The sequence below is a fragment of the Marmota flaviventris genome, chromosome 1 (assembly GCF_047511675.1).
Source record: "Marmota flaviventris isolate mMarFla1 chromosome 1, mMarFla1.hap1, whole genome shotgun sequence".
Lineage (NCBI taxonomy): Eukaryota > Metazoa > Chordata > Mammalia > Rodentia > Sciuridae > Marmota > Marmota flaviventris.
Genome location: NC_092498.1, coordinates 78,578,905 through 78,601,848, shown reverse-complemented (window position 1 = coordinate 78,601,848; position 22,944 = coordinate 78,578,905). Strand labels below are relative to the sequence as shown.

The 22,944-nt window shown below is 35.6% G+C and overlaps 1 protein-coding gene across 1 annotated transcript in view; it reads right to left on the bottom strand.

Moving 5' to 3' along the window:
• The window catches only part of Hdac9 (histone deacetylase 9), an 861,354-nt gene that overhangs the window by 474,733 nt on the left and 363,677 nt on the right, over window positions 1-22,944 (bottom strand). The window contains exon 4 of the mRNA XM_071613675.1: window positions 7,806-7,868. Coding sequence (XP_071469776.1) covers window positions 7,806-7,868 — 63 coding nt within the window. The remainder of the gene's footprint in view (window positions 1-7,805; window positions 7,869-22,944) is intronic.

Below are 22,944 nucleotides of genomic sequence, written 5' to 3'. Positions count from 1 at the left end.
CACTTAAAAGGATAGATCATTTAGTGTTGTAAAAAAAAAATCTTGTTTAAATTAAGTTTGTTTTGTGTAATTGACTTAATTGAAAAAGAATTGAACTAGAAATACAAGGTATTTTCTAGTTCTTCTGCCTTCCTATTGCCAATCTTCTGGGGTTAGCAAACAGGAAAACTAACCAGACACAGTTGTGCATGTCTGTAAACCCAACTATTTGGAAGGCTGAAGCAAAAAGGATTATAAGTGTGATGTCAATCTTAGCAATTTAGTGAGACCCTCTCTCAAATTTTAAAATGAAAAGGGCTAGGGATGTAGTTCAGTGAAAAAGGGTCCCAGGCTCAATCCCTAGTACCACGAAGGAACAAAGGAAGAAGGAAGGAAGGGTAAGGGAAGGGAAGGGAGAGGAAGGGAAGGAAAATGAGGAGGGGAAGGGAAGAGAAGGAGCAAGAAGAGAGCTGCTAACAGCAAAGACACCTAACAACATCCCAAGCTAACCACTGGCACTCCAACTTCCTTGTCAGAATAGGATAACCCACAGCACAGCCACACTGACTGGAAGCACATTCCAATGTATCTTTGAATTTCATTTTTAAACTTTTAAAAAATCATTTCATAAACTTTCATTTCAGTTGTTTTCAATGTAGTACAATTCAGAAAAACAGTTAAAATGTAGTTATCATTCCATGATGTAAAGATTGTTCATTATTCTTAAAATGTAATTATGACAACCTACTGGCAAAGACATTGCATTCTGAATATTTTAAAGATCGTCTTTCCTTCATATAATGAAAACAATTCATATATTATTAAATTTCTCTAAAAATTTTCTTTATCCCTGAGAGTCAACCTTAAAAGAATACTGCATTTAAGTTCACAATAAATACTTGTAACATATCAGACAGCAATTTTGACTTTCTTCCTTTCTAAAAGATTATTACAATCTAGAAAACCCAGTTTTCTTCCACAATTATGTACTGCTATCTTTTATTAGGGGATCCTATCTAACAAAAGAGAGTTCAAAGAAACACAATCTACTCAGTACTAGTAAAATGTCATGAAAATGAATTAGCAGCCACGATTTAATTAAAATCAGAGCCCATTTTCTTTACTTATTTAGGTTTTCAGAAACGAGTTTGATCACCAATGTTCACACAGTGGAAAACACTGCTGGTACCTAGCTAACTTCTATTCTTGATACTTCTGTCTTCTTCCCAACAGGTTCATATAGCCACCATTCCCACATCATCCAGAGCAACCATTCTTCTCAAAACTTGTTGAAAAATGGGTCAATGGAGATAGGTGCTATTTGGGCCAATGGGTTATGAAGGATAATTTGCTTAGGAAGCTCCCGTTAAGATCCTTTTCTTAAAAGGACACCTCAAAGAAGCAAAGTTTCCCTTGTTTGTCTCTGGAATTTGTCCTGTAATCATTACCAGGACGCCTGGACCTGCTACTGAGGGGTTGTAACTATTGGAGAATGGATCCTATGATCACAGAACCCAATGCTAGAACTAGTATAGTGGCACTATATGAGGGAGTTGAATGTCGCTGACATCACTGCGTTTCTGGTAGTGCCTGACCACCCAGCTTTATTAAATGATAAAAGTCCTTATTCGTCATTTTGACCAAAGTTTTCTTTTACTTGCAGTGGAAAACACCTAATATACCTAGCTCTACAATTAATCATTGTTAGTATTCTGGTGTAATAGCTTTGTGTGTGAAGATGAAAGGGACACTTTTTAGAAGATGTATTCCTATTTATTATAAAAAGTTCACAAAAGGCAGAAAAAAATTTCATAAAAACAAATTTCCCTCCCCTTCACCAAAGCACAAACAAACAAACAAAAATTTCTCCTGATTTCTTTCTATCTGTACATGAATTTGTTGGGGACGTGAATAGATAGATAAAAATAATAACTTCATCAAGATCTTATTGATGTTATTTTTTAAAAAAAAAAAACTGAATTTTAATTTAGCAGATTTAAAACTGTATTTGAAGGAACTATAAACATGCTTCCTCATCATAAAGAGATACTATTTCCAAAAATATCTAAGGTTAAATAAACTAATTTTTTTTTTAATCAGTGTTTGGAATCTTTTTTTAAACGTGTGTTTCTATTTTAAGCAATAGAGAATCTGTTCCTGCTCAGGAAAAAGATATCAGCACCTCTCACATCTTTCCATCTCACCTCTCCCCAACACCTCACATTGGTTTGTTTTATTAATATGTCTACATTGCCCTACTTTATAACATTTACTTTCTTTCCTATAACCACAGTCACATATTGTTTAAATGAATTCATCATCATCCCCGCCATGACTTTCACAAAGTTTTCTCTCCTTCTGAATTTACCTTATGTTTTAGGCTACTCTTGGGTGGGTTTTATTGTCAAATAGTCTCTTTTAGGTTTAAGGAGTCCCACTTTGTCCACCTATTTTCTTTGCATTTTAATAACATCTTAGCTGAGGGTAACACTAGATTGTCTTTCTTTTAGAAATTCAGAAATTTTCTTCACTGTCCTCCATCATGGAGTGTTAAGGTTGACAAGCCTTCCTAAATCTTAGGAAGGCACTTCCTCCCAACCTCCCTGTCCACAGACTCTGCTTTCCCTGCCTGAACACCTGAAGAATTATTTGTCATTAGCCAATCAGAATATGAACCAGTACTGAACACTTACATCAAATTTCTCTAAAATATGGGGAGCTCTTTTAATATGCACATTTTCCCTTTTCTTTTTTAATGAAATTATTTTTTCCCTTTTTATAAAGATTCCTTCTGTTTCATTGTTTTAGGATATCAACTTCTGGGATGCAAATAATCTTTCTGACAATTGACCTTTGTCTTTCAAATGTATTGACTTTTCTCTAATTGTATTACCTCATTTTCCTTGTATCCTGACAGTTTCAAGCTTTTCCTCCTTGTCAGTCAAGATTTTCCATTAAAGTCTATTCAGTTTTCTGCTATTTCTAAGAGCAATTTTTGTTCTATAATTATCATGTTTTTTTTTTATATTCTCAAGTCATTTATTTAGATCTAAATCTCCCTTTTCATCTCATTTTATTGTTTTATAATTCTCACCTTCAAGATCTTGCTTTGTAGAATTTATGTTTTTGTTAAAGGGTGCAGCTCTAGGAAGCAATTATTAGACAACTTGGGGTTCAATGAGTTTTCTTCTTGCTGGGATCTCTAAGATTAGTGGAGGAAGGGGCATCTCATCTCAAGGTGCTAAGGCTCATCTCCTCAGTTAAAAAGCTGTTTTCAAGCCTCCCCTTCTCCAAAGAGAGCACGTTTGTTCACCTTCCTCCATCTCACCAGTTTCTCTCCCAAATCATTTCTCATATTCCTCAGTCAAAACAGAAAACGAGAACAACCAAACATGCTGAGGGTATCCACCCTGTTTGCTTCTCTCCAGATTTAGAAATGTTATAATTCTCAGGAAGTTGTCAACTTGCCAGTAAAATCTGAAGAAGGCCCAGGAGACAAGTCTTTATGTTCTGATAAAAAATTCCTGCTTCCATTTTTTTCCCTTGGCTATTTGTACCATGATGTATGTTCTACTGGGTTATATAGATTTATTTCCTCTTATTATTGAATATTGTAGCAGGTAGAGCAGGTGTTTGCTGACTTATATGTGTGGGGGTCACTTAAGTATCTATTGATGCTGAGAAATTACATGGTATATTTCCAAATTTTTCATCTCCAAAATTGAAGTTACCTTTAGTATTTTTTTAGTATTTAATATCCGAATGTGGGATTCTTTTGGAATCAATCCTGCAGGGTTTCATTGAATTTTCTTACTTAATGAACATAAAAGTCTTCACCTCTGTCATCCTCAGAATTATGAAACATTCTTGCCCCCATTCTCAATGGGCCTGTTTATAATTAGTTTTTGATTGATATCTATCAATTATCCCAATTGGTAACAGATTTATAAGTGAAGAATCTGACTTAGAGAACAGCAAAACAGTAATTATAGGGAATATTAGAGGTGATTCTCGACATGACAGTGGCATTTCTTAGACTTATATTTTCATAATTGGAGTGTGCTTTTCAAGTAGACATAAATTATTGAATCCAATATGTTCCCTTCTTCTCATACCACACACCAAGGAACAAAAGGATTAAGGAAAAGTAAAGACACGTTTTAATAAAAATTTTAGGATTTAGAGTTAAATGTTTTAGTTTCATACATTAAAATGAGAATACATGGTGAAAAATTGAGTTGTCCCTTATTATAACTGACATTAGTTCTCTACAAACTCTAGGAAATTCCTTTATAATAACTGTTCCAGTATGGTGTGGACAGCTCTGCAGTCCAACATGTTAGGCAGCATGCCTGGGAACAGGAAAATACCCCTGCTTCTGCCAGCGCCTGCTGAGAGACCTGAATCAATATTTGTATATGCTTCAGTTTCTGCCACAGTTATCACTTACATTGGCCCACGCTGGCCACAAAAGGGGAGATGTACTTGGAAAAAAATGTGTCAATCATAGTGAATTCCAAGATTCACTATTATAAAAATTTTTAACAGAAAGATATTCACAGACTATGTTATAGAACTCTCTATACAACATCTGAATCTTACCCAAGTTATCTAGCATCACTGGGACCATATTAGGAAAAAGTACAATCATATACAACATTTGCAATCCAATAGAACATAAAAGATGCTGGATTTTATATATATACACACACACACACATACACATACACGTGTGTGTGTGTATGTGTGTGTGTGTGAGAGAGAGAGAATGCATAATGGCCAACAGAATTAAAATATTAAGTGGGAACTCTGAAGTAACTGCTAATGACAATTATACAAGAAAACTAAAATCTTTAAATAATTAATCTCAAGAAAACTTCCATAGGGATTTCATTGTTTGATTACATCCCCTTCAACCTCTTTGTCTTTTATTATTACATGAGACACACACACAAGCCATCCAAAAGTACAGACACAATTTACATAAGAAAAGGACTAGTCTTATCAGACCAAGATAGCCAAAGAAATAATAGATTTATATGATAGCTAAAGAAACCTGGTTACGGGAATAAAAATTAATTTCCCCATGTGACCTATAATCTAACTCATCTGGTAGAACATGGCATGGAAGAGTGAGGATCCTAGTTTCAATCAGTAAAAATACTAATAATTGTACCAGACATTTTAAATACATGCTGATATATCTGAACCTTAATAAGAATGCTAAGAGATCAGGAGATGGACACAATTATTCTTCACTTTGAAGATGAACAAACCCATTATACAACTGGCTAGCAATGGAGTTCATGTGCGAATAAGCTCCTAGGACAGGGCTCTCTCCAAAACTCTGCACTGCAGCCAAGTATCTTTTCTCTCTTTCAGATTCAAAGACTCCATCCACTTCTTGGCCTACAAATCACAACCAGGCCATTGGTCCAAGAGGAAGCTGAACAAGATCGGTGAGTAAATTAAGACAAGCAAGCCCCTAATTCATCAATGAATTCAAAGGGCAGACCCTACTGATGCTGGTTCACCATCATCATCACCCATTCTCTACCCCAGGCCAGTTTTCTGAAGGTTGCAAGAGCTGGGGAGATTTAAAAACCCCAAAGTCCATACTGTGGCTCTCACTAATGAAAACAGATACTTTAGGGATAGATTCCAGGCATCACATTTTGTAGAACACTTTTGGGCACTCTGAGAACCAGTGCCTCACAGAAAATCCACAATATAGATTGAGTAAATTACATTCAAGGACATACTATATGAAATAAAATCAAATACCATACAACATCATCAGGAGGATGCAGTTATGTTTCAAATTTCCAAAGTAAGTAGAACACAGAGTTTCCTTATTTACAAACAGGTTTGAGAGTTGATATTAACCTACATCGTTTTCCATTTAATAGCTAGTCCTTCAGGGCTGGGGTTGTGGCTCAGTGGTAGAGCACTTGCCTCATATGTGTGAGGCACTGGGTTCAATTCTCAGCACCTCATATAAATAAATGAATAAAATAAAGGTCCATCAACAACTAAAAATATACTATATATAAAAAAATAGCTAGTACTTCAGTGTTGCTTCTGGTATAAAAGGTAACAGCATGGACAATCTCAAGCACTTCCCTGTTAAAAATCTCATCGCTTTGAGTACAAATCACTAAGAGTCAGGGAAATGACAATTTCAGCTGAAATGGAAGTACAGGTGTGTGTGATGATCAAAGACATGGAGAACTGGCAAAGCTAGTAACACCTGCGGCCAACCTGTGTGGAAGGCAGGGCTGTGTTTCTGCCATATGAAAGAAATATCAAACTTGTACTTAGAGGCAAAGACTAGAAGGATATAGCATAGTACTGAAAAAAATAGCAAAAAGAGTTAATTTCAATGAGTCCCTCAATATTTTAAAAATATAATTAAAGTAGATATTAATATATATTTTAATATTTAATATAAGTGACAACTTCCATCTGAGATACACCTGCTGACCTGTCCAGAAGCTCACGTCAGCTTTCACTCTGATAATAAATTAATGTAATTCTGGTAGGTTTACTTTGATTAAGCAGACACGACTTGTTAGTATAGTTCCTGTCACTTAAGTCACCAAAACTGTATAAAATTGATTTATTCTGATTTCATGAAAAGACTGAACCAACAGAAGGATCTTAAAATCAATGTGACTACCAGAGTTTTAAAGAAAATTTGCTTCAAACAGGATACGCATAGATGAGAAGGTGTGTTAGCGCCAAAGCAGTTGCCCTACCAACCTGTGGAATATTGATTGTTTTTACGCCTAGCCCCACAGTGTACAGGCTGCTTTATGTTACATTCTTATCATGGAAAGCTAGACAGTGATCTGTAATTACAATTAAACCAACATGGGAACTTAGGAGATCTGAGGAAGAACTTTAAGCCAATTTAGGTAGAAGCATTCAGAAGAAAACAGAAACAAAGAGTCCCAAAATCTGAATTAGTAATAAGAAATAAATGCAAAAAGCAATAATTACAAGTAAATAACATTTCCTGGAGAATATGCTCTTTTGACAAATATAAACTGATAAAGCTGACAAGATTCATTTCCCATCAGCACATCTTTGAGAGCACAAGCACACACACAGAAAAACAAGAAACTGGAATCTGTTCCTGTTATCCTTTAAAATGTTGCACCTGCTTCTAACACATTTATGTGTATGCCACTGCATCTGCCTGACGATGCTAGACTTCCCAAATGTTTTTGACAACAATTAAAATAAGCATCTACTAATAATAATTTTATTTCATCCTAAACAGTTTCATTTTGGGCTGAGGAGAAAAAGCCACATTGAGGGGGGAAAAAAAACTACCTTTAAAACTCTGTGACAAACACATTTCAGAAGGTAGGTCTATAAATAGATGTGCTCTGTATGCACACTGTAAATATAAAATTGTCAGGCTGGCCCAGGCTGCAATTTAAACTGAAGCCCCAATATGAACTTACCTGATTTTCAAGTCCTATTAGCATATGCTTAGAAATCACTTCGAATCTCCTTTTTCTAGTTGCATAGTAAGGCAAAACACCTTCCACTACATTTTACTTATCTCACTCTCATCTTTCTTCCGAAGCAATACTTTGCAATTTCATTCAGAAGCAGCCTCCTTAAACAGACTCCGGAATATGCACAGAAACAGTAATGGAAGGGATCTAAGTTAAACCCTACAGCGGCACCAAGAAAACATCAACATCAAACAGAAAAAGCAGTCATTTCTGAAGAGAGGTGCTTTTCTTAGCTGCATTTCCCAAGCCAGCCCTCTTTCAAACATAAAAGGTCTCAGTTATGAAAGAGGATCTTACCTGAGCTGATCATACTGTGCATTCTTTGCTGAGCCAAGAGCTGCTCCCGTCCAGCCACCCCATCTGAGGAAAAACAAGAGTCACTCTCGTAAATTGTCTGCAGCATATTCCAATCACTCTTACTTCAGCTACATGAAAGATTCATCACTGCTCAGTGCACTGGCCCCAGGAGCTACCCTGGCTGGTCCTCCCTCCTCCCTGAGGAGAAGCGGCAGAGGATCAACTTCGACAATGATTTCATTTCTGCTCAGACGGACAGACACTTTTAAAAAGACCTGGACACTTTCCCCCGCTACCAACCTGTGTGCAAAGCAGAAAGGACAGAGTGGATGCTATAGCTCTCTGGAGTTTTAGGTTATCCAGGAAACTAGAAGCAGGTGGGAAATAGGAATGTGCTTCGGGGTTATTTCTTTGTCAGAATAAGTAGCAAAATATTAACTCTACCCACGAGAAAAAGAAACCAATTAAACCTGGCTTATAGTTCTTCAGGCTGCTAGGGGTTTCGTTGCAAGAACCTTCAGTCCTGCAAGTGGCTCCAGCCGGTGCCCTTGTATCTGTTTGTGTGTGTCTCTCTTCCCTTTCTCAGTCTCTCTCAGCTCAAGTTGGCTAAAGCTAGTGATAATCCATTTGCATATGAATCAACAACAGCATGGCCCACAGGCACAGAAATAGAACAATGGTCGGCCTGAGCCAAAAATAGGTCAAGCATGGCCGAGTGATTGGAGCCTGCATTAATGCATTTAAAAATACCCCAGCAAACCCAGCTGTCCAGCCTCTATCTTTCAAACCATAATTCTCTGTTGCAGGGCCTTAAAAGCAATTAACTCTTTCCTGCCTCCAAGCTCGTTTTACACACTGTTTTCATACTGGCGATTTGAGTCCAAAGGAAGGCAAGGAAAAAAATTAAGAATCATAATTCAAAGAGGGCAAATGCACATACATTTAATTTCATTTTATTTTTGTAGTATGTGTTTTTGGAAGAGAGAGAGAGAGAGAAAGAGAGAAGTGCAGAGCTCTGTATTGGTTCTAAAATAATACTGGAAGCTTTTGCTCATAATGTGGTTTCTGCCTCACCCACGCACAGCAATCCTGGTGTTCTATTTTTGTTGCCTGTTTCTCTGGCTACACTGCAGTTGGCTGTAGCACTAGAAGCTTTTCTGCCTTCTAGTTTCAGCACTGACAGGAGATTTAGTAGAGGTAGTTTCGGAAAACAAGCACACTCCAGAATAAAATTTTTATGAAGGACTGGTTTGATTTTTTTACTTGCTATTTATGTAAGGCAATTGTCCATTTCACGAATCCTAATGTGGTCTTAGTACCACCTGTCAATTTTATTGCATCCAGTTCCTACTCTATCTAAAAAACAAAAACATAAAACCATGGATGGCTAAGATCTGAAATTTCTCCGTCTTTCACTCTCTTAAGCTAAATCCAATTGACTTGAAAAAGGAAAAGAAAATTTTGATACTTTCCTATGGATGCAGAATTACCATGATTGTGCACCTGTCGATAAATAAGTAAGTATATTTAGTACTTAAATATGAATATTCTGGGTTTATCTATACATTGGTTGCCTGAAATATAGATGCCACTTTTCTTTGGAATAGCATTTATGATAGTTGATAGATTTCCAGACCAGCACACATTGTGACATTCACCTGTAAGGTAAATGCACTACAATAGGTAGGATAAAAGTTCTACAGTCTCTGGTGTACATTTATATCAGTGTCTGTGAGAAATAAATTCTGCATCCCAAAATGGAATGCCATCATCTAACCGCTCCCAAGGGCAAACACAAAAGTATAATCCACTGGTCACTGAAGCTCTTCACTCTTCATGGAAGCTTTTCTAAACTAGATCAGCAAGAAAAATACAATTCCTAAGGCATTAGTAGCATCAGGGGAAAGAAAGAGGAAAAGCAGATTGTTGCAAGGTCCTCAGAGCAATCTGACAGAAGAAAAACTTGGTCAACCCTAGGGTATGGGACAAGGAAAAGCAAAGAAGTGTTCATAGAATTTTGGCTTAAAAAAAAAAAAGTTAAATTATTTAATAGTGAACCCACTGCTGAATTCCTCTTTTTTCATAGATAACTTCTGTTCAATATCCCACTTCTTGAAAAAGCAAACTTAGACGGGTGAGTTATAAGATTTTTTTTAAAAAAATAGTTATTTCAAACTGCATTTGACTTAAGTTAAACAACAAAATCTTATGTTCCTATCAGTGGAAAAACTATTTGATTCCATCTGATATTACAAATAAGCTTTCCATGAAGAAATATGTGTGTAAAATTCAAGGGATAGAAATAATGTGGATCTGATAATTTTCCTTGTGGATGATGTATTTATATAGTGATCACATATAGCATTCTAAACCTGGGGTTAGAGTGGGGAGGTTGGCCACAATAATCTTCAAATTCTGCCTCAGGAAACCACTGCAGGATGTAAGGGTACCTGGAAGCTGCCTCATTTTGCCCAGATGAGGCCGTCCCCTCAACAAGGGAAGTTCCACTTATATCGATTTACATTTGGGAGTGCAAAATTCTGTTTTTTCATTTTACTTTAAAAAAAAAAAACATTTTTAGGGGCCAGAGTTGTGGCTCAGTGGTACAGCGCTTGCCTAGCATGCATGAGGCACTGGGTTCAATCCCTGGCATCATGTAAAAATAAAGGCATTATATCCATCTACAACGAAAAAATATTTTTTAATTATAAATAAGTATTTTTATTAAGGTATATTTGATAAATTAAGGTTGTATATATTTAAAATATACAATCAGATGAGTTGAGACAGCATACACTGTGAAAAAAATCAGCACAATCAAGCTTTTATCCATCTCCTTCGCTAGTTACTTTCCTTCCTTCCTTCCTTCCTTCCTTCCTTCCTTCCTTCCTTCCTTCCTTCCTTCCTTCTTCCCTCCCTTTCAATCTTTCTCTCTAATGGAGTCAGGCCTAAAGAGGCTTGCTAAAGGTAACCCAGGTAATTAACCATGCAGGTCTAGCATTCATGCTCTCTAGTCGGCCATCTTGCCCCTTACTAAAATGATGCAAATAATTACCTGAGATATTCAGAATAAAATTTAATAGAATCTACAGATGAAAAATAGAATCACTGTTTAAATGTGTCAAAGTATTTAACAGAATATACAAAAATCATGATAAATATATACAGGATAACAAAATCATAAAAATGTCTTTGCCATTTTGTTCAATTACACCATAAAACTGCAATTGATAAAAAAAAGTATCTCCAAGCTTTTATAGTCATAAAAAAAAGAAAGAAAAAGAAAATTGAAGAAAGTTCCAGAAGAGTATCTCCAATTTCTCAGAAATTCTGGGAAAGGGCATTCTAATGTGTATTCTTCAAGTTTTTAACTTGAAGTTCATTAACATTTCATCCCTACATGCCTTCAGCATTTTTTTTCATTAGCAGTCTTGTCTCTCATTTAACTCTTGATAATGAAAAATTACTCAGTGTGAAAAGATATTGGACACATTGTGAAATAGATCCACTTGTCTCTGGGAAGAAATATAAACATCTTCAAAACAACCACCAACGATGCTGATTGCCACAGTTCCATTATCCAAAGCTTAAATATTAAGAATGTTAATTTTTTTTCTTATACCATCAAAATATCGGTAAAGATATGTGATTAATTTGATTATTAAACCAATTTTACTGATTTGAGGAAAAAGACGTACATTTTCTTTTGTATGAATCCTAATAAACTGATATAAATGTCAAGCTAAAATAGAAGGGTAGTATTATGGTTTATATATGAAGTGTCCTCCAAAAGCTCATGTGTGAGACAATGCAAGAAAGTTTAAAGATGAAATAATTGGGTTATGAGAGCTTTAACATAATCAGTGCATTAATCTGTGGATAGGAGTTAACTGTGTGGTAACTGTAGGCGGATAGAGTGTGGCTGGAGGAGGTGGGCCATTGGGGTTGTGCCTTTGGGGTATATATTTTGTCCCTGGAGAGTGGAGCTGTCCTGTCATCCTTGACACAGCTCTACCCCCTTACCTTTCTCTTTTCTTCTCGATTCCATGTCCGGAGCTATTTTCTGCACCCCACTCCTCCACCATGATGTTCTCCCTTGCCTTGAGCCCTAAGGAATGCAGCTAGCCATCTATGGACTGAGAGTTCTGAAACTGTGGGCCCTCAAGTAAACTTTTCCTCCTCCAATTGTTCTATCCGGTCTTTTGATAACAGCACTGAAAAAGCTAACTAAAACAGGTGGTTTTTAAAAAAAAATCAATATAATAAATTCTAATTCAGTTTAATAAGCATTTTGAAATTGATCTAAATATATACTTTATATGTATACAGGTTAAAAAAGGCCAATAAGCAAAAACAAAAATCCACATTCTCTATTTACTAGAAAGTAGGAATGGGAATCAAATCCTAACATGAAATATTACTTAAAAATTATGATAATTACAATTCTTTTTATGCAAGTATGTAGGTTAAAAAATCAAAAATGTATTAAAATTCTTATTACAGAAATATCTTCATATCTGTTTTTCAGATCAGTCTTAGTAATACCTGAAGACCCCACTGTAGAGAAGCAAGGCACATAGTATAATGTGATTTATATTACCACACAATATATATTCTGTTTGTGTGCAATAAAACAGACTTTTCATGCAGTGCCAAATCCTATGATTATGGACTCTATAAAGTTTTAAAATTTGTCTCCTTGAAATACTGAACTGTGCTTTACAAGAAAGCTACAAATTACTCATCAATAACTAGTATCCTCCATTCACTCATTCACCAACACTCTCTCTTTGCTGGTCCTCACATTTCTCCAACGACTGTTAACAGCAATAAAGTTATACACATTTGTTTACAATCAACAGGGTTAATTCTCTCAGACCCCCAAGAAACAGGATGGAAGGGGAATGATAAAGTAACTTTTGCTTGGTAGTTAGCTTATTTATCTGAATTTTCTCTTTCTTAAAGGAACAGCACCCATTCTTACTAAATAGAAGATACTGCATTCATAAGTGATTATTCCCCACTGAAGAATCCTAATTGGTCATCAAATGGCTTTCAGCTGAGAAAAGCATGTCTGGTCCCATCAGCAGGTAGTTTGAGAAAATACATCTGCAATGAAATTTCAGGGAGCCTGTTTTACGTAGAAACAAAACAAATCAACAATAACAAAAATTTTAGAGTCACAGGCCTTGCTTTGCTTGAAGTGAATTTCTTCTTTCTTTCCTTCAAATGTTGATCCATGACTTATTCTATTTTTAGGAGATTACAGGGGATCAGGGTCACCTGGGAACTTGTTATAAATGAAATTTATTGGGCTCTACCCCAGAACTACTAAATCAGAATCTCTGGAAGGAATCTGTATTTTAACAAGCCCTCCAAGTGATTCTGATGCACAAATAATGTTTGAGAACTACAAGATTAGATCATCTTTTCCAAAGCAATAATTAGATGGCTAAAAATATAGATGGATAAAATATCTTTTATGGTGCAATTTCAAATTAGCAAGTATTATTAGAGAACGATTTTTAAAAATGAAAATAATTAAACTAGGTAAGAGACTAAAAACAATGCCAATAATATTCAAAATATAAAGAGACTGAGCAACACCAGAAAGTGATCTTTGCCTATTGCAAAATGAGACCAGCATTTTACACTCAGATGATGGCATGTGTCCACTGCTCTTCCCAGCTGAGCCACTCTGTTCTAGATTCTATTTTTCTGAGTGTTTGCCCATCCATCAGCCCTTGGGCAACTTACAGCTCAAAGCAGCCAATGCAGAGGGAGAAATCAATATAGTAATGCGTGGTCCTGTAATTAGAGGGACAAGTAAAACTTAATGGTCCTTTGAGAGAACCAAGGGAAGCTGTTTTTTTCTTGTATGAAAGTCAGTTAATCATATATTGAACATTTATTTCATAACTACAGAGCGAGCTCTGAAGATATAGATGCATAGAGGGATGTCCCTGCCTCTAATTTCATGGAATCGTCAGATTTAGAAGAAATACTGAAGATTTTCAGATTTAGAGGATAATGACCATACAGTGGGATAAGAAACTCTGTAACAGATGTTATTTCAATCTTCCTTAAATTTGAATTGATAATCATGGATTCAAAATAATAAACCTTGTAGTGTTGTTAGGAGGATTACAGAGAATGATATCATACCTGGCAAACAAACAGGCATTCAATAAATGGTAACTATTATTACTATAACTAGTAACAATGAAAATGCCCTTCTGTGAACCTCTAACTGCAGTGATTAAAATATCTGAGAAGCTGTTACTCATCTCCTTTTCTAAGGGACTGTATAATTTTAAAAAAATAAGTTATGCAATTGATTAAATATTGAGTTCCTTATTCATAGCCATAAAAGCTTCATTCATCAACTTGAAAAGCTAGTCTCTTTGCTTCCTGTTGTATCTGGCATGTAGTATGTCACAAAATAAATACTTCTGTAATGACAAATGATTTCTTCTCCAGGGGATGCTATTAAGTACCTACTGATCTGGAGTAAGTCCCTAATGTGCTATTTGACAGCTAATATTTCCTTGTTACTTTGCATTTTATCATAGTTTCTTATTAAAACACCAATTCAATAATAAGTAAACCACAATAAAAATTTCATATCTGAAAAACAATCCTTTGATGAAATCATGTAATGTTTAATTACTCTTTAATTCATTGCCTTTCTCTTGCCTTATCATTGACCCTGCACATAGAATATCCAGTGGAAAGATTATAAGATAAATGATCTTGCATGGTCTCCTCAACTATGATTGTCATCTTGTACAACTTGAGTGAACCAAGAAATAAAATATCTTTCTCGTGAGATATTTAAGACATTGACACTAAGAAACTAATATAAAAATGCATTCATAGCCCCACTTTACAATATTGTATCTAGTAATGGGCGACAATGGCGGAGCTTCTAGAAAAGTCTAGTTGTCAGTTGCACTGGCTAGTGTCCACATGCTCTGCTTTCAACTGGTGAATTCCTTTGAGTTTATTATTTCCTCTCAATATTCTGAACTTCAGATCCAATTTTCCCCTCTTTCAAAATTCACTTGAGAAACTTTTAACATGATTTTCAACATTTTGTACATACAATATTTCTGTGACTGTGAAACTAACATTTCACATAAGACAACTAAGCAAGTTAACATTATTTTACATTAATGAATGTGGTATATATTCCTAAATGTAGGTATCAGTACGCAGGAACCAGAAATCCTTGCTTTTGCTTAAATGGCATGTAATGGGCGTCCTATTAAGGAATTTGGAGCCCGCCCCAACAATTTGTAGATCAGAGCCAACTTTTTCTTCTATCAGGTGCAGAGTCTCTGATTTGATATCAAGCTCTTTGATCCATTTTGAGTTAACTTTTGTGCATGGCGAGAGAAAGGGATTCAGTTTCATTTTGTTGCATATGGATTTCCAGTTTTCCCAGCACCCTTTGTTGAAGATACTATCCTTCCTCCATTGCATGCTTTTAGCCTCTTTATCAAATATGAGAAAGTTGTAATTTTGTGGATTGGTCTCTGTGTCCTCTATTCTGTACCATTGGTCCACCCGCCTGTTTTGGTACCAGTACCATGCTGCTTTTGTTACTATTGCTCTGTAGTATAGTTCGAAATCTGGTATCGCTATACCGCCTGACTCACACTTCCTGCTTAGAATTGCTTTTGCTATTCTGGGTCTTTTGTTTTTCCATAAGAATTTCATAATTGCTTTATCTATTTCTACAAGAAATGCCCTTGGGATTTTGATTGGCATTGCATTAAACCTATAGAGAACTTTGGGTAATATCGCCATTTTGATGATGTTAGTTCTTCCTATCCATGAACAGGGTATATTTTTCCATCTTCTAAGGTCTTCTTCTATTTCTCTCTTTAGGGTTCTGTATTTTCATTGTATAAATCTTTCACCTCTTTTGTTAGGTTGATTCCCAAGTATTTTATTTTTTTGAGGATATTGTGAATGGGGTGGTTGTCCTCATTTCCATTTCAGAAGATTTGTCACTGATATACAGGAATGCCTTTGATATATGTGTGTTGATTTTATATCCTGCCACTTTGCTGAATTCATTTATTAACTCTAGTAGTTTCTTTGTAGACCCTTTTGGGTCTGTTAGATATAGTATCATATCATCCTCAAATAGTGATAATTTAAGTTCTTCTTTTCCTATTTTTATGCCTTTAATTTCTTTCGTCTGTCTAATTGCTCTGGCCAGTGTTTCGAGAACTATATTGAATAGAAGTGGTGATAGAGGGCATCCCTGTCTTGTTCCAGATTTTAGAGGGAATTCCTTCAGTTTTTCTCCATTCAGAATAATGGTAGCCTGAAGCTTAGCGTATATAGCTTTTACAATGTTGAGGTAAGATCCTGTTATCCCTAGTTTTTCTAGTATTTTGAACATAAACGGATGTTGTACTTTGTCAAATGCTTTTTCTGCATCTATAGAGATGATCATGTGGTTCTTATCTTTAAATCTAAGAGTTAATAACTAGAATCAACAAATGGGACTTACTCAAACTAAAAAGTTTTTTCTCAGCAAGAGAAACAATAAGAGAGGTAAATAGGGAGCCTACATCCTGGGAACAAATTTTTACTCCTCACACTTCAGATAGAGCTCTAATATCCAAAGTATACAAAGAACTCAAAAAATTAAACAATAAGAAAACAAATAACCCAATCAACAAATGGGCCAAAGACCTGAACAGACACTTCTCAGAGGAGGACATACAATCAATCAACAAGTACATGAAAAAATGCTCACCATCTCTAGCAGTCAAAGAAATGCAAATCAAAACCACCCTAAGATACCATCTCACCCCAGTAAGATTGGCAGCCATTTTGAAGTCAAACAACAACAAGTGCTGGCAAGGATGTGGGGAAAAGGGTACTCTTATACATTGCTGGTGGGACTGCAAATTGGTACAGCCAATTTGGAAAGCAGTTTGGAAATTCCTGGGAAAGCTGGGAATGGAACCACCATTTGACCCAGCTATTGCCGTTCTTGGACTTTTCCCTGAAGACCTTAAAAGAGCATACTACAGGGATACTGCCACATCTATGTTCATAGCAGCACAATTCACAATAGCTAGACTGTGGAACCAACCCCGATGCCCTTCAATAGATGAATGGATAAAAAAAAATGTGGCATTTATACATAATGGAGTATTACGCAGCACTAAAAAATGACAAAATCATGGAATTTGCAGGGAAATGGATGGCTTTAGAGCAGATTATGCTAAGTGAAGCTAGCTAATCCCTAAAAAACAAATGCCAAATGTCTTCTTTGATATAATGAGAGCAACTAAGAACAGAGCAGGGAGGAAGAGCAGGAGGAAAAGACTAACATTTAACAGAGACATGAGGTGGGAGGGAAAGGGAGAGAAAATGGAAATTGCATGGAAATGGAAGGAGACCCTCATTGTTACACAAAATTACATATAAGAGGTTGTGAGGGGAATGGGAAAAAAAAAAAAACAAGGGAGAGAATTGAATTACAGTAGATGGGGTAGAGAGAGAAGATGGGATAGAGAGAGAAGATGGGAGGAGAGGAGAGGGGGAATAGTATAGGATAGGAAAGGTAGCAGAATACAACAGTCACTAATATGGCATCATGTAAAAATGTGGATGTGTAACCGATGTGATTCTGCAATCTGAAATTGGGGTAAAAATGGGAGTTCATAACCCACTTGAATCTAATGTATGAAATATGATATGTCAAGAGCTTTGTAATGTTTTGAACAACCAATAAAAAAAAATAAATGGCATGTAATGGTTCATACTGATAATGAGACATCACCTTTCTTTAGTGAATATGTACTTTGAAATACGAATCAACCTTGACTAACCTATCTATGTTGACTAAGGCTTGTATGCACAAGCTCTCTATGGGATCAGAAGCTCTTAAAGGAAATTTCAACTTCAACACAGTACACTATTTTTGGCTGCAGTGCTATGAAAATAAAAATTCTGCAAGTCCAGTTAAATCATATTAGCATCCTGATCTCTACCACTTGATAAGAATCAAATGTGTAAGTTCATGTTATTCTACAAAATAAGTCTTTTAACATTTAGAAGTAAATGGGATTCTGAACACCAAAAATCAATTCGGTCATGTGTAGAATATGGATAAATACTACCCTTTAGACCTGTGATAAGACTAGTTTTCTATGAGCTGATATAAATATAGCAGATATCATAAAACCAACCCAAATCTTTTCATGTATTTGTTACTATAAATGATAGTGTGATATTCACCAGACCATGCCATGACCGGTCACCCAGTTAAACTGACAGAATTCTGGAATGCTTGCCTCTGAAATTAGCATATTTTTTAATGTTGCTATTCAATTCTGACTTCAGAATTCAATCTAGTCAGGTGACAAATACCAAATCTAAGAAATAGAATATACCTAAAACACAGTTTATATGCTTTTGTGAGAGATTAAAAATATATATAGCAGAGGCATATAACTAAATTATACACATTTGCGATTGTCCATGTCCCACAGTGATATGGAGTCATGGGTACAGAATTGGTCCCATTTCACGACTATCATTTCAAGAGCAGAGGGGAAGGGTTCCAAGGCCATTCAAGTTCTGACCACAGTCTGACTTAGCAGCTCAACCTTTTTTCTTTTCAAAAGTTACACAATAGACATGATGCACTGGTGACCTCCCCCCCAACACAAATTCTTCATTATTCTAATCTTTAACATCTGCTATTCTTATAATCCAGAGTTTTTATCCCTCTTTTTCTATCTGGTCAACTCTTTTTCATTTTATTAGTATATAATGTCCTTTTTGCCTATTCAAATTCTTTTTGCCTATAAAATTAGTACAACACATTTTCTTTTTGTTCATTTTGCCTGGTAGAAACCTTCCTATCCCCCTTTTTTTTTTTTCATCCTTTCCATACCTTCATTTTAGACATGGCTTTCTCTTATAGGCAGCATATTCCAGGATTTCTTTCTCCTTAATCTAATATAAAAATCTCTTTGCATTTGGTAAGTTCACAGAATGGAGACAGCAGCCCTTGCTGGTATAGTCTTCTTGGGAGCTAATAGTAATAAAATCTATTCATTCTTCAAATCTTGGTTCAAAAGGTTATCTGTGGGAAGCCATTCTCGCATGTGATCTGAGTTACCTCCCTCTCTGGGTGTTAGACATAACTGTGTCAGAGCCTTCCCCACCCTGTTCCAGGTGCAAGGGCTTGTCTGTGTGGAGGTGTGCCTGGCCACTGACCCGAAGACCAATCACTGACCCTGACCTTGGAATGCTGCCCCCCCTCGACCTTCATTGGATGGATTGGATGGAATTTTCCCTTGAATTTTTTGTTCCTCAATAAAACCTCACTCCCTGGCGTGTTCTCTCTCTCTCTCTCTCTCTCTCTCTCTCTCTCTCTCTCTCTCTCTCTCTCTCTCCTCTCTCCCTCTCTCCCCCTCTCCCCCTCTCCCTCTCCCTCCCTCCCTCCCTCTCCTCTCTTGCCTCTTGTGTTAACCTCACCACCACATTAGGTGGCTGGAGGCGGGAGCTAGGAGAAGCTGGGCATTAAAGGTAACAAGAATGTGTCTCTTTAATTTTAAAACTCACTAGTTAATTTTTATGCTTCGAACCTCTTTTATGAAGCTCGCATGCTGGTCGTGTGGCAGAGTTTTCTCCTTTGGAAAGCATTCCCTAGCCTCAGTAACCATGAATAAGAAAACCTAACTCTGTTTTCCAGTCGTGACATTAAATCCCAGAATATTTGAACAGTTTCTTTACATGTCTATTCCCCACAAAAGACCTCAGCAATCACTGAACAGAGAAAGGTCTTTTATTTATGTGCCTGTTCTACACTGCCTAGAAAACAATGAATACTAAACTCGTGTTGATTGAATGGATATACACAAATCTACATACATACACATGATGCATTCAATATCAATACACTTCCATGCATAGTTATTTTCAAAACCAAACTTCAGGCACATAATTTCTATTGTCTTCTGCACCATCTCTCCCCATTCCATCTACCACTCTTCCTCTAATCTCATCTTTGGACTTGGTTTCCTCCTTAGAAGAGCTGACCTTCCATAGCTACCACCATCACCTGGTCACAGGATGATGATTGTATTATACACAATACTTTTCAGGACTATTTTATAACATAATAAGTTTTATATCATCAATATAAAACACAGGGAAATCAGATTCTTTATAATGCTTTACTTTCTCTAGGATTTAACACAGCAATTAGAAATACAATATTCCAGAGAACTTATTGAAAATATCTCAATTTCTACACTAAAAATATTTTTTAAAAAAAGATTTTTTGAAATCCTGACTATTGTTCCTATGCTCTCAGGATTCTCTGTGGCTCTGTCTAATGGGCATGCTGGCTCCTATTACCCTTCCTCCACAGGACACATGGATATGGCTCTTCTAACACTATCGAAGCTCCAGTTAAAAGGAATTCCACCTTACATTCCCATTGACTTGAAGGGTCTCTTTTCAGTTTTTCAGATACAGTACTTGACCTAATCCTTTTGAAATAGAGCACTTAGTTCTTAAATTTTCTAGATCAAAGAGAGATATTCTGGAAAATATGGACACTTTGGCTTCAGATACTAATTTAGGTTTGATTCCTGAGAATTAATGCATCTTTTACATGAAAGACAATCACAAAACCTTCCAAATAATGTGGCATGTTGTATGGAGAAATGTCTCTGGGTTCAGAAAAAAAAAGTATCTAATTTCTGTGTCTGTCATTTATTAGGCAGTTATGAACTACACAACTGGATAAATTAACCTTTCTGAGTCACAACCCTCTCATCTTATAAATGGGGTTTTAACATCTGCCTTGCAGTATACCATTAATATTTAGAAACAGTAATTTTAAAGTTTCTAGCATTATGATAAGAATATAATAGTACTCAATATACAGTAGTTATTATTATTATTGTAACCTAGTATTTGTATGTAAATTAAGAACTGAATAATTGAGGGCCTACTTAGGTTTCTGAGTTCTGAACTAAGATAATTCCTATTTATCAAGATCACCTATAAACATCATAAAACATTATGTGAAAATCAATAGATTCCTCTATTTGAGGTAAAATAGAAATTAGATAAGAAAGATTAGAATGGAAATTCTCATCACATTAATATTATTTTCCAGGCTGCTAAATAAGCCATGAGTATTCAACAACTCACTGATTCCTAACTGCTAAATGATAAATAAGAAAATTATGGTGTATGCTAGGTTATTTGCTATGTTCTATTTGTGAGGCCAAATCTAGCAACGTAACATGAGGAACAGAACAGGATAACAACACTCACAAGAACCAGAACCTTCACAGTCAACACTGAATGACATCTATGTTTGGCATTTACTCATATCATAGGAATATCCTCAATACCCAGTCCATTCCCCAATTAATATTTTCTTTACAGATGGCAGGGATGGTCTATTTAAAAATCAATATACTGGGCTGGGGTTGTGGCTCAGTGGTAGAGCACTTACCTAGCACAGGCGAGGCCCTGGGTTCGATCCTCAGCACCACATAAAAATAAATAAACAAAATAAAGGTATTGTGCTCAACTACAAGTAAAAAAAAATTTTTTTTTAAATTTAAAAAATCAATATACTAACATTAGTTATTTCACCTGAAGTTCCTGGTCCTGTAATGAATTGGGGACTGTTGTCTTCTTATTTTGGTCCTATCTGGAGGAAATTCTCAATATCCCTGACTATAAGCAGAAGGAACCTGATGGAGGCCAATTTCAGTTATTTTAAATTTCAAACCTTAATTGGACTAAAATTTGCTACTTTTTTAACTATTTGAAAAATTACATATTGATTTCACAATAACCAGTCCTACCAAGGAAAGCTAACATCTAGAGGCAATTAATACTCTGAGGGCTAAAAGATGAGGAATTAAAAAAATGAGTCAATGGTATCCCCTTTATAAAAAGGGGAAACATTGGTAGAAAATGACATTCAACAACCTGTGTGATTGAACTTCACTTAAAATATACATTCTCTCTAAATAGGGTCAGCTGTACGTGTAACGTTGCCTAAAAATATGAAAGCTTAAATTCATATGGGGGTGAGAAAAGAGAACCCAGAATCACCTTCAAGATCTATTATAAGGAACCTATCACTGTAATTTATTTAAAGTGTAACAACTATAACCAAATTTTAAAAATTATTTGCAAATGGATCATAAACTATCTTTTAAAACATCTTGAGAAACTGAGAAACATTAAATAGAATCTATTGGCTTTCAGACATTCAAATATATATGATTCAAATCCTTTGATAGGAAAGAGCAAGATTAAAGTGATACTCAAAATTTTGAATCTGTGTCATTAAAACAACGTATGCACAGTTATGATATCTGCTTCTCTGATAATAAAATCTGGTAACTTTGAATTCTCATAAATTATCTATGTAGCATCGGTTTTAGAAAAATTGAAACTTAAAGACTGAATTAACTTGATTTGTATAAATTTTAATGACTGCATATGTCCAAGGGAAAAAATGTCTCCCAGGAATTGCTACATCTATCCAGAGGCAATTTTAAATATTCCAGAGTTAAGCTTCTTCACATGGGGTGAACTGAATAACAAACCACAATAGAACGATGAAGACACTCTTCATTCCATGCACATTCTTTTCTAGGATTTTCCTGTGATCATGACAACAATAATGTTGGCTGACACATTTTACAAATCCATTATCAAACAGATTGTTGGTGAAAATTATCTCCACTTTGCCTTTATGTGTTGATTTTTTTTTCTTTATTTACTTTTCCTAAACTTGCCCTCATTTTTCTTTTGGTTCTTCAAAATTACTGTATCCAGACTATCTATCAATGCTTTCTCAAATGTCCTTTCCATTTTTTTAAGTATCATCTTCATTTTGACAATCATTGCCTATTCCTTGAGACGTTCATTCAAATACGACTGTTTGATGCTTTAGTTTTCTCACATAGAAATCAGAAGTCAAATTTCTTCTTACCCTAAAGCTAAGAATATATTTCTTACCCATTAGTTTCCATAAAATTTTCTCCTTCTTTCATCTTTCTTTGTAGTATATATCAAATGCATAATTCAGTGTCTGGCTAATTTTCTTACTGGGAAA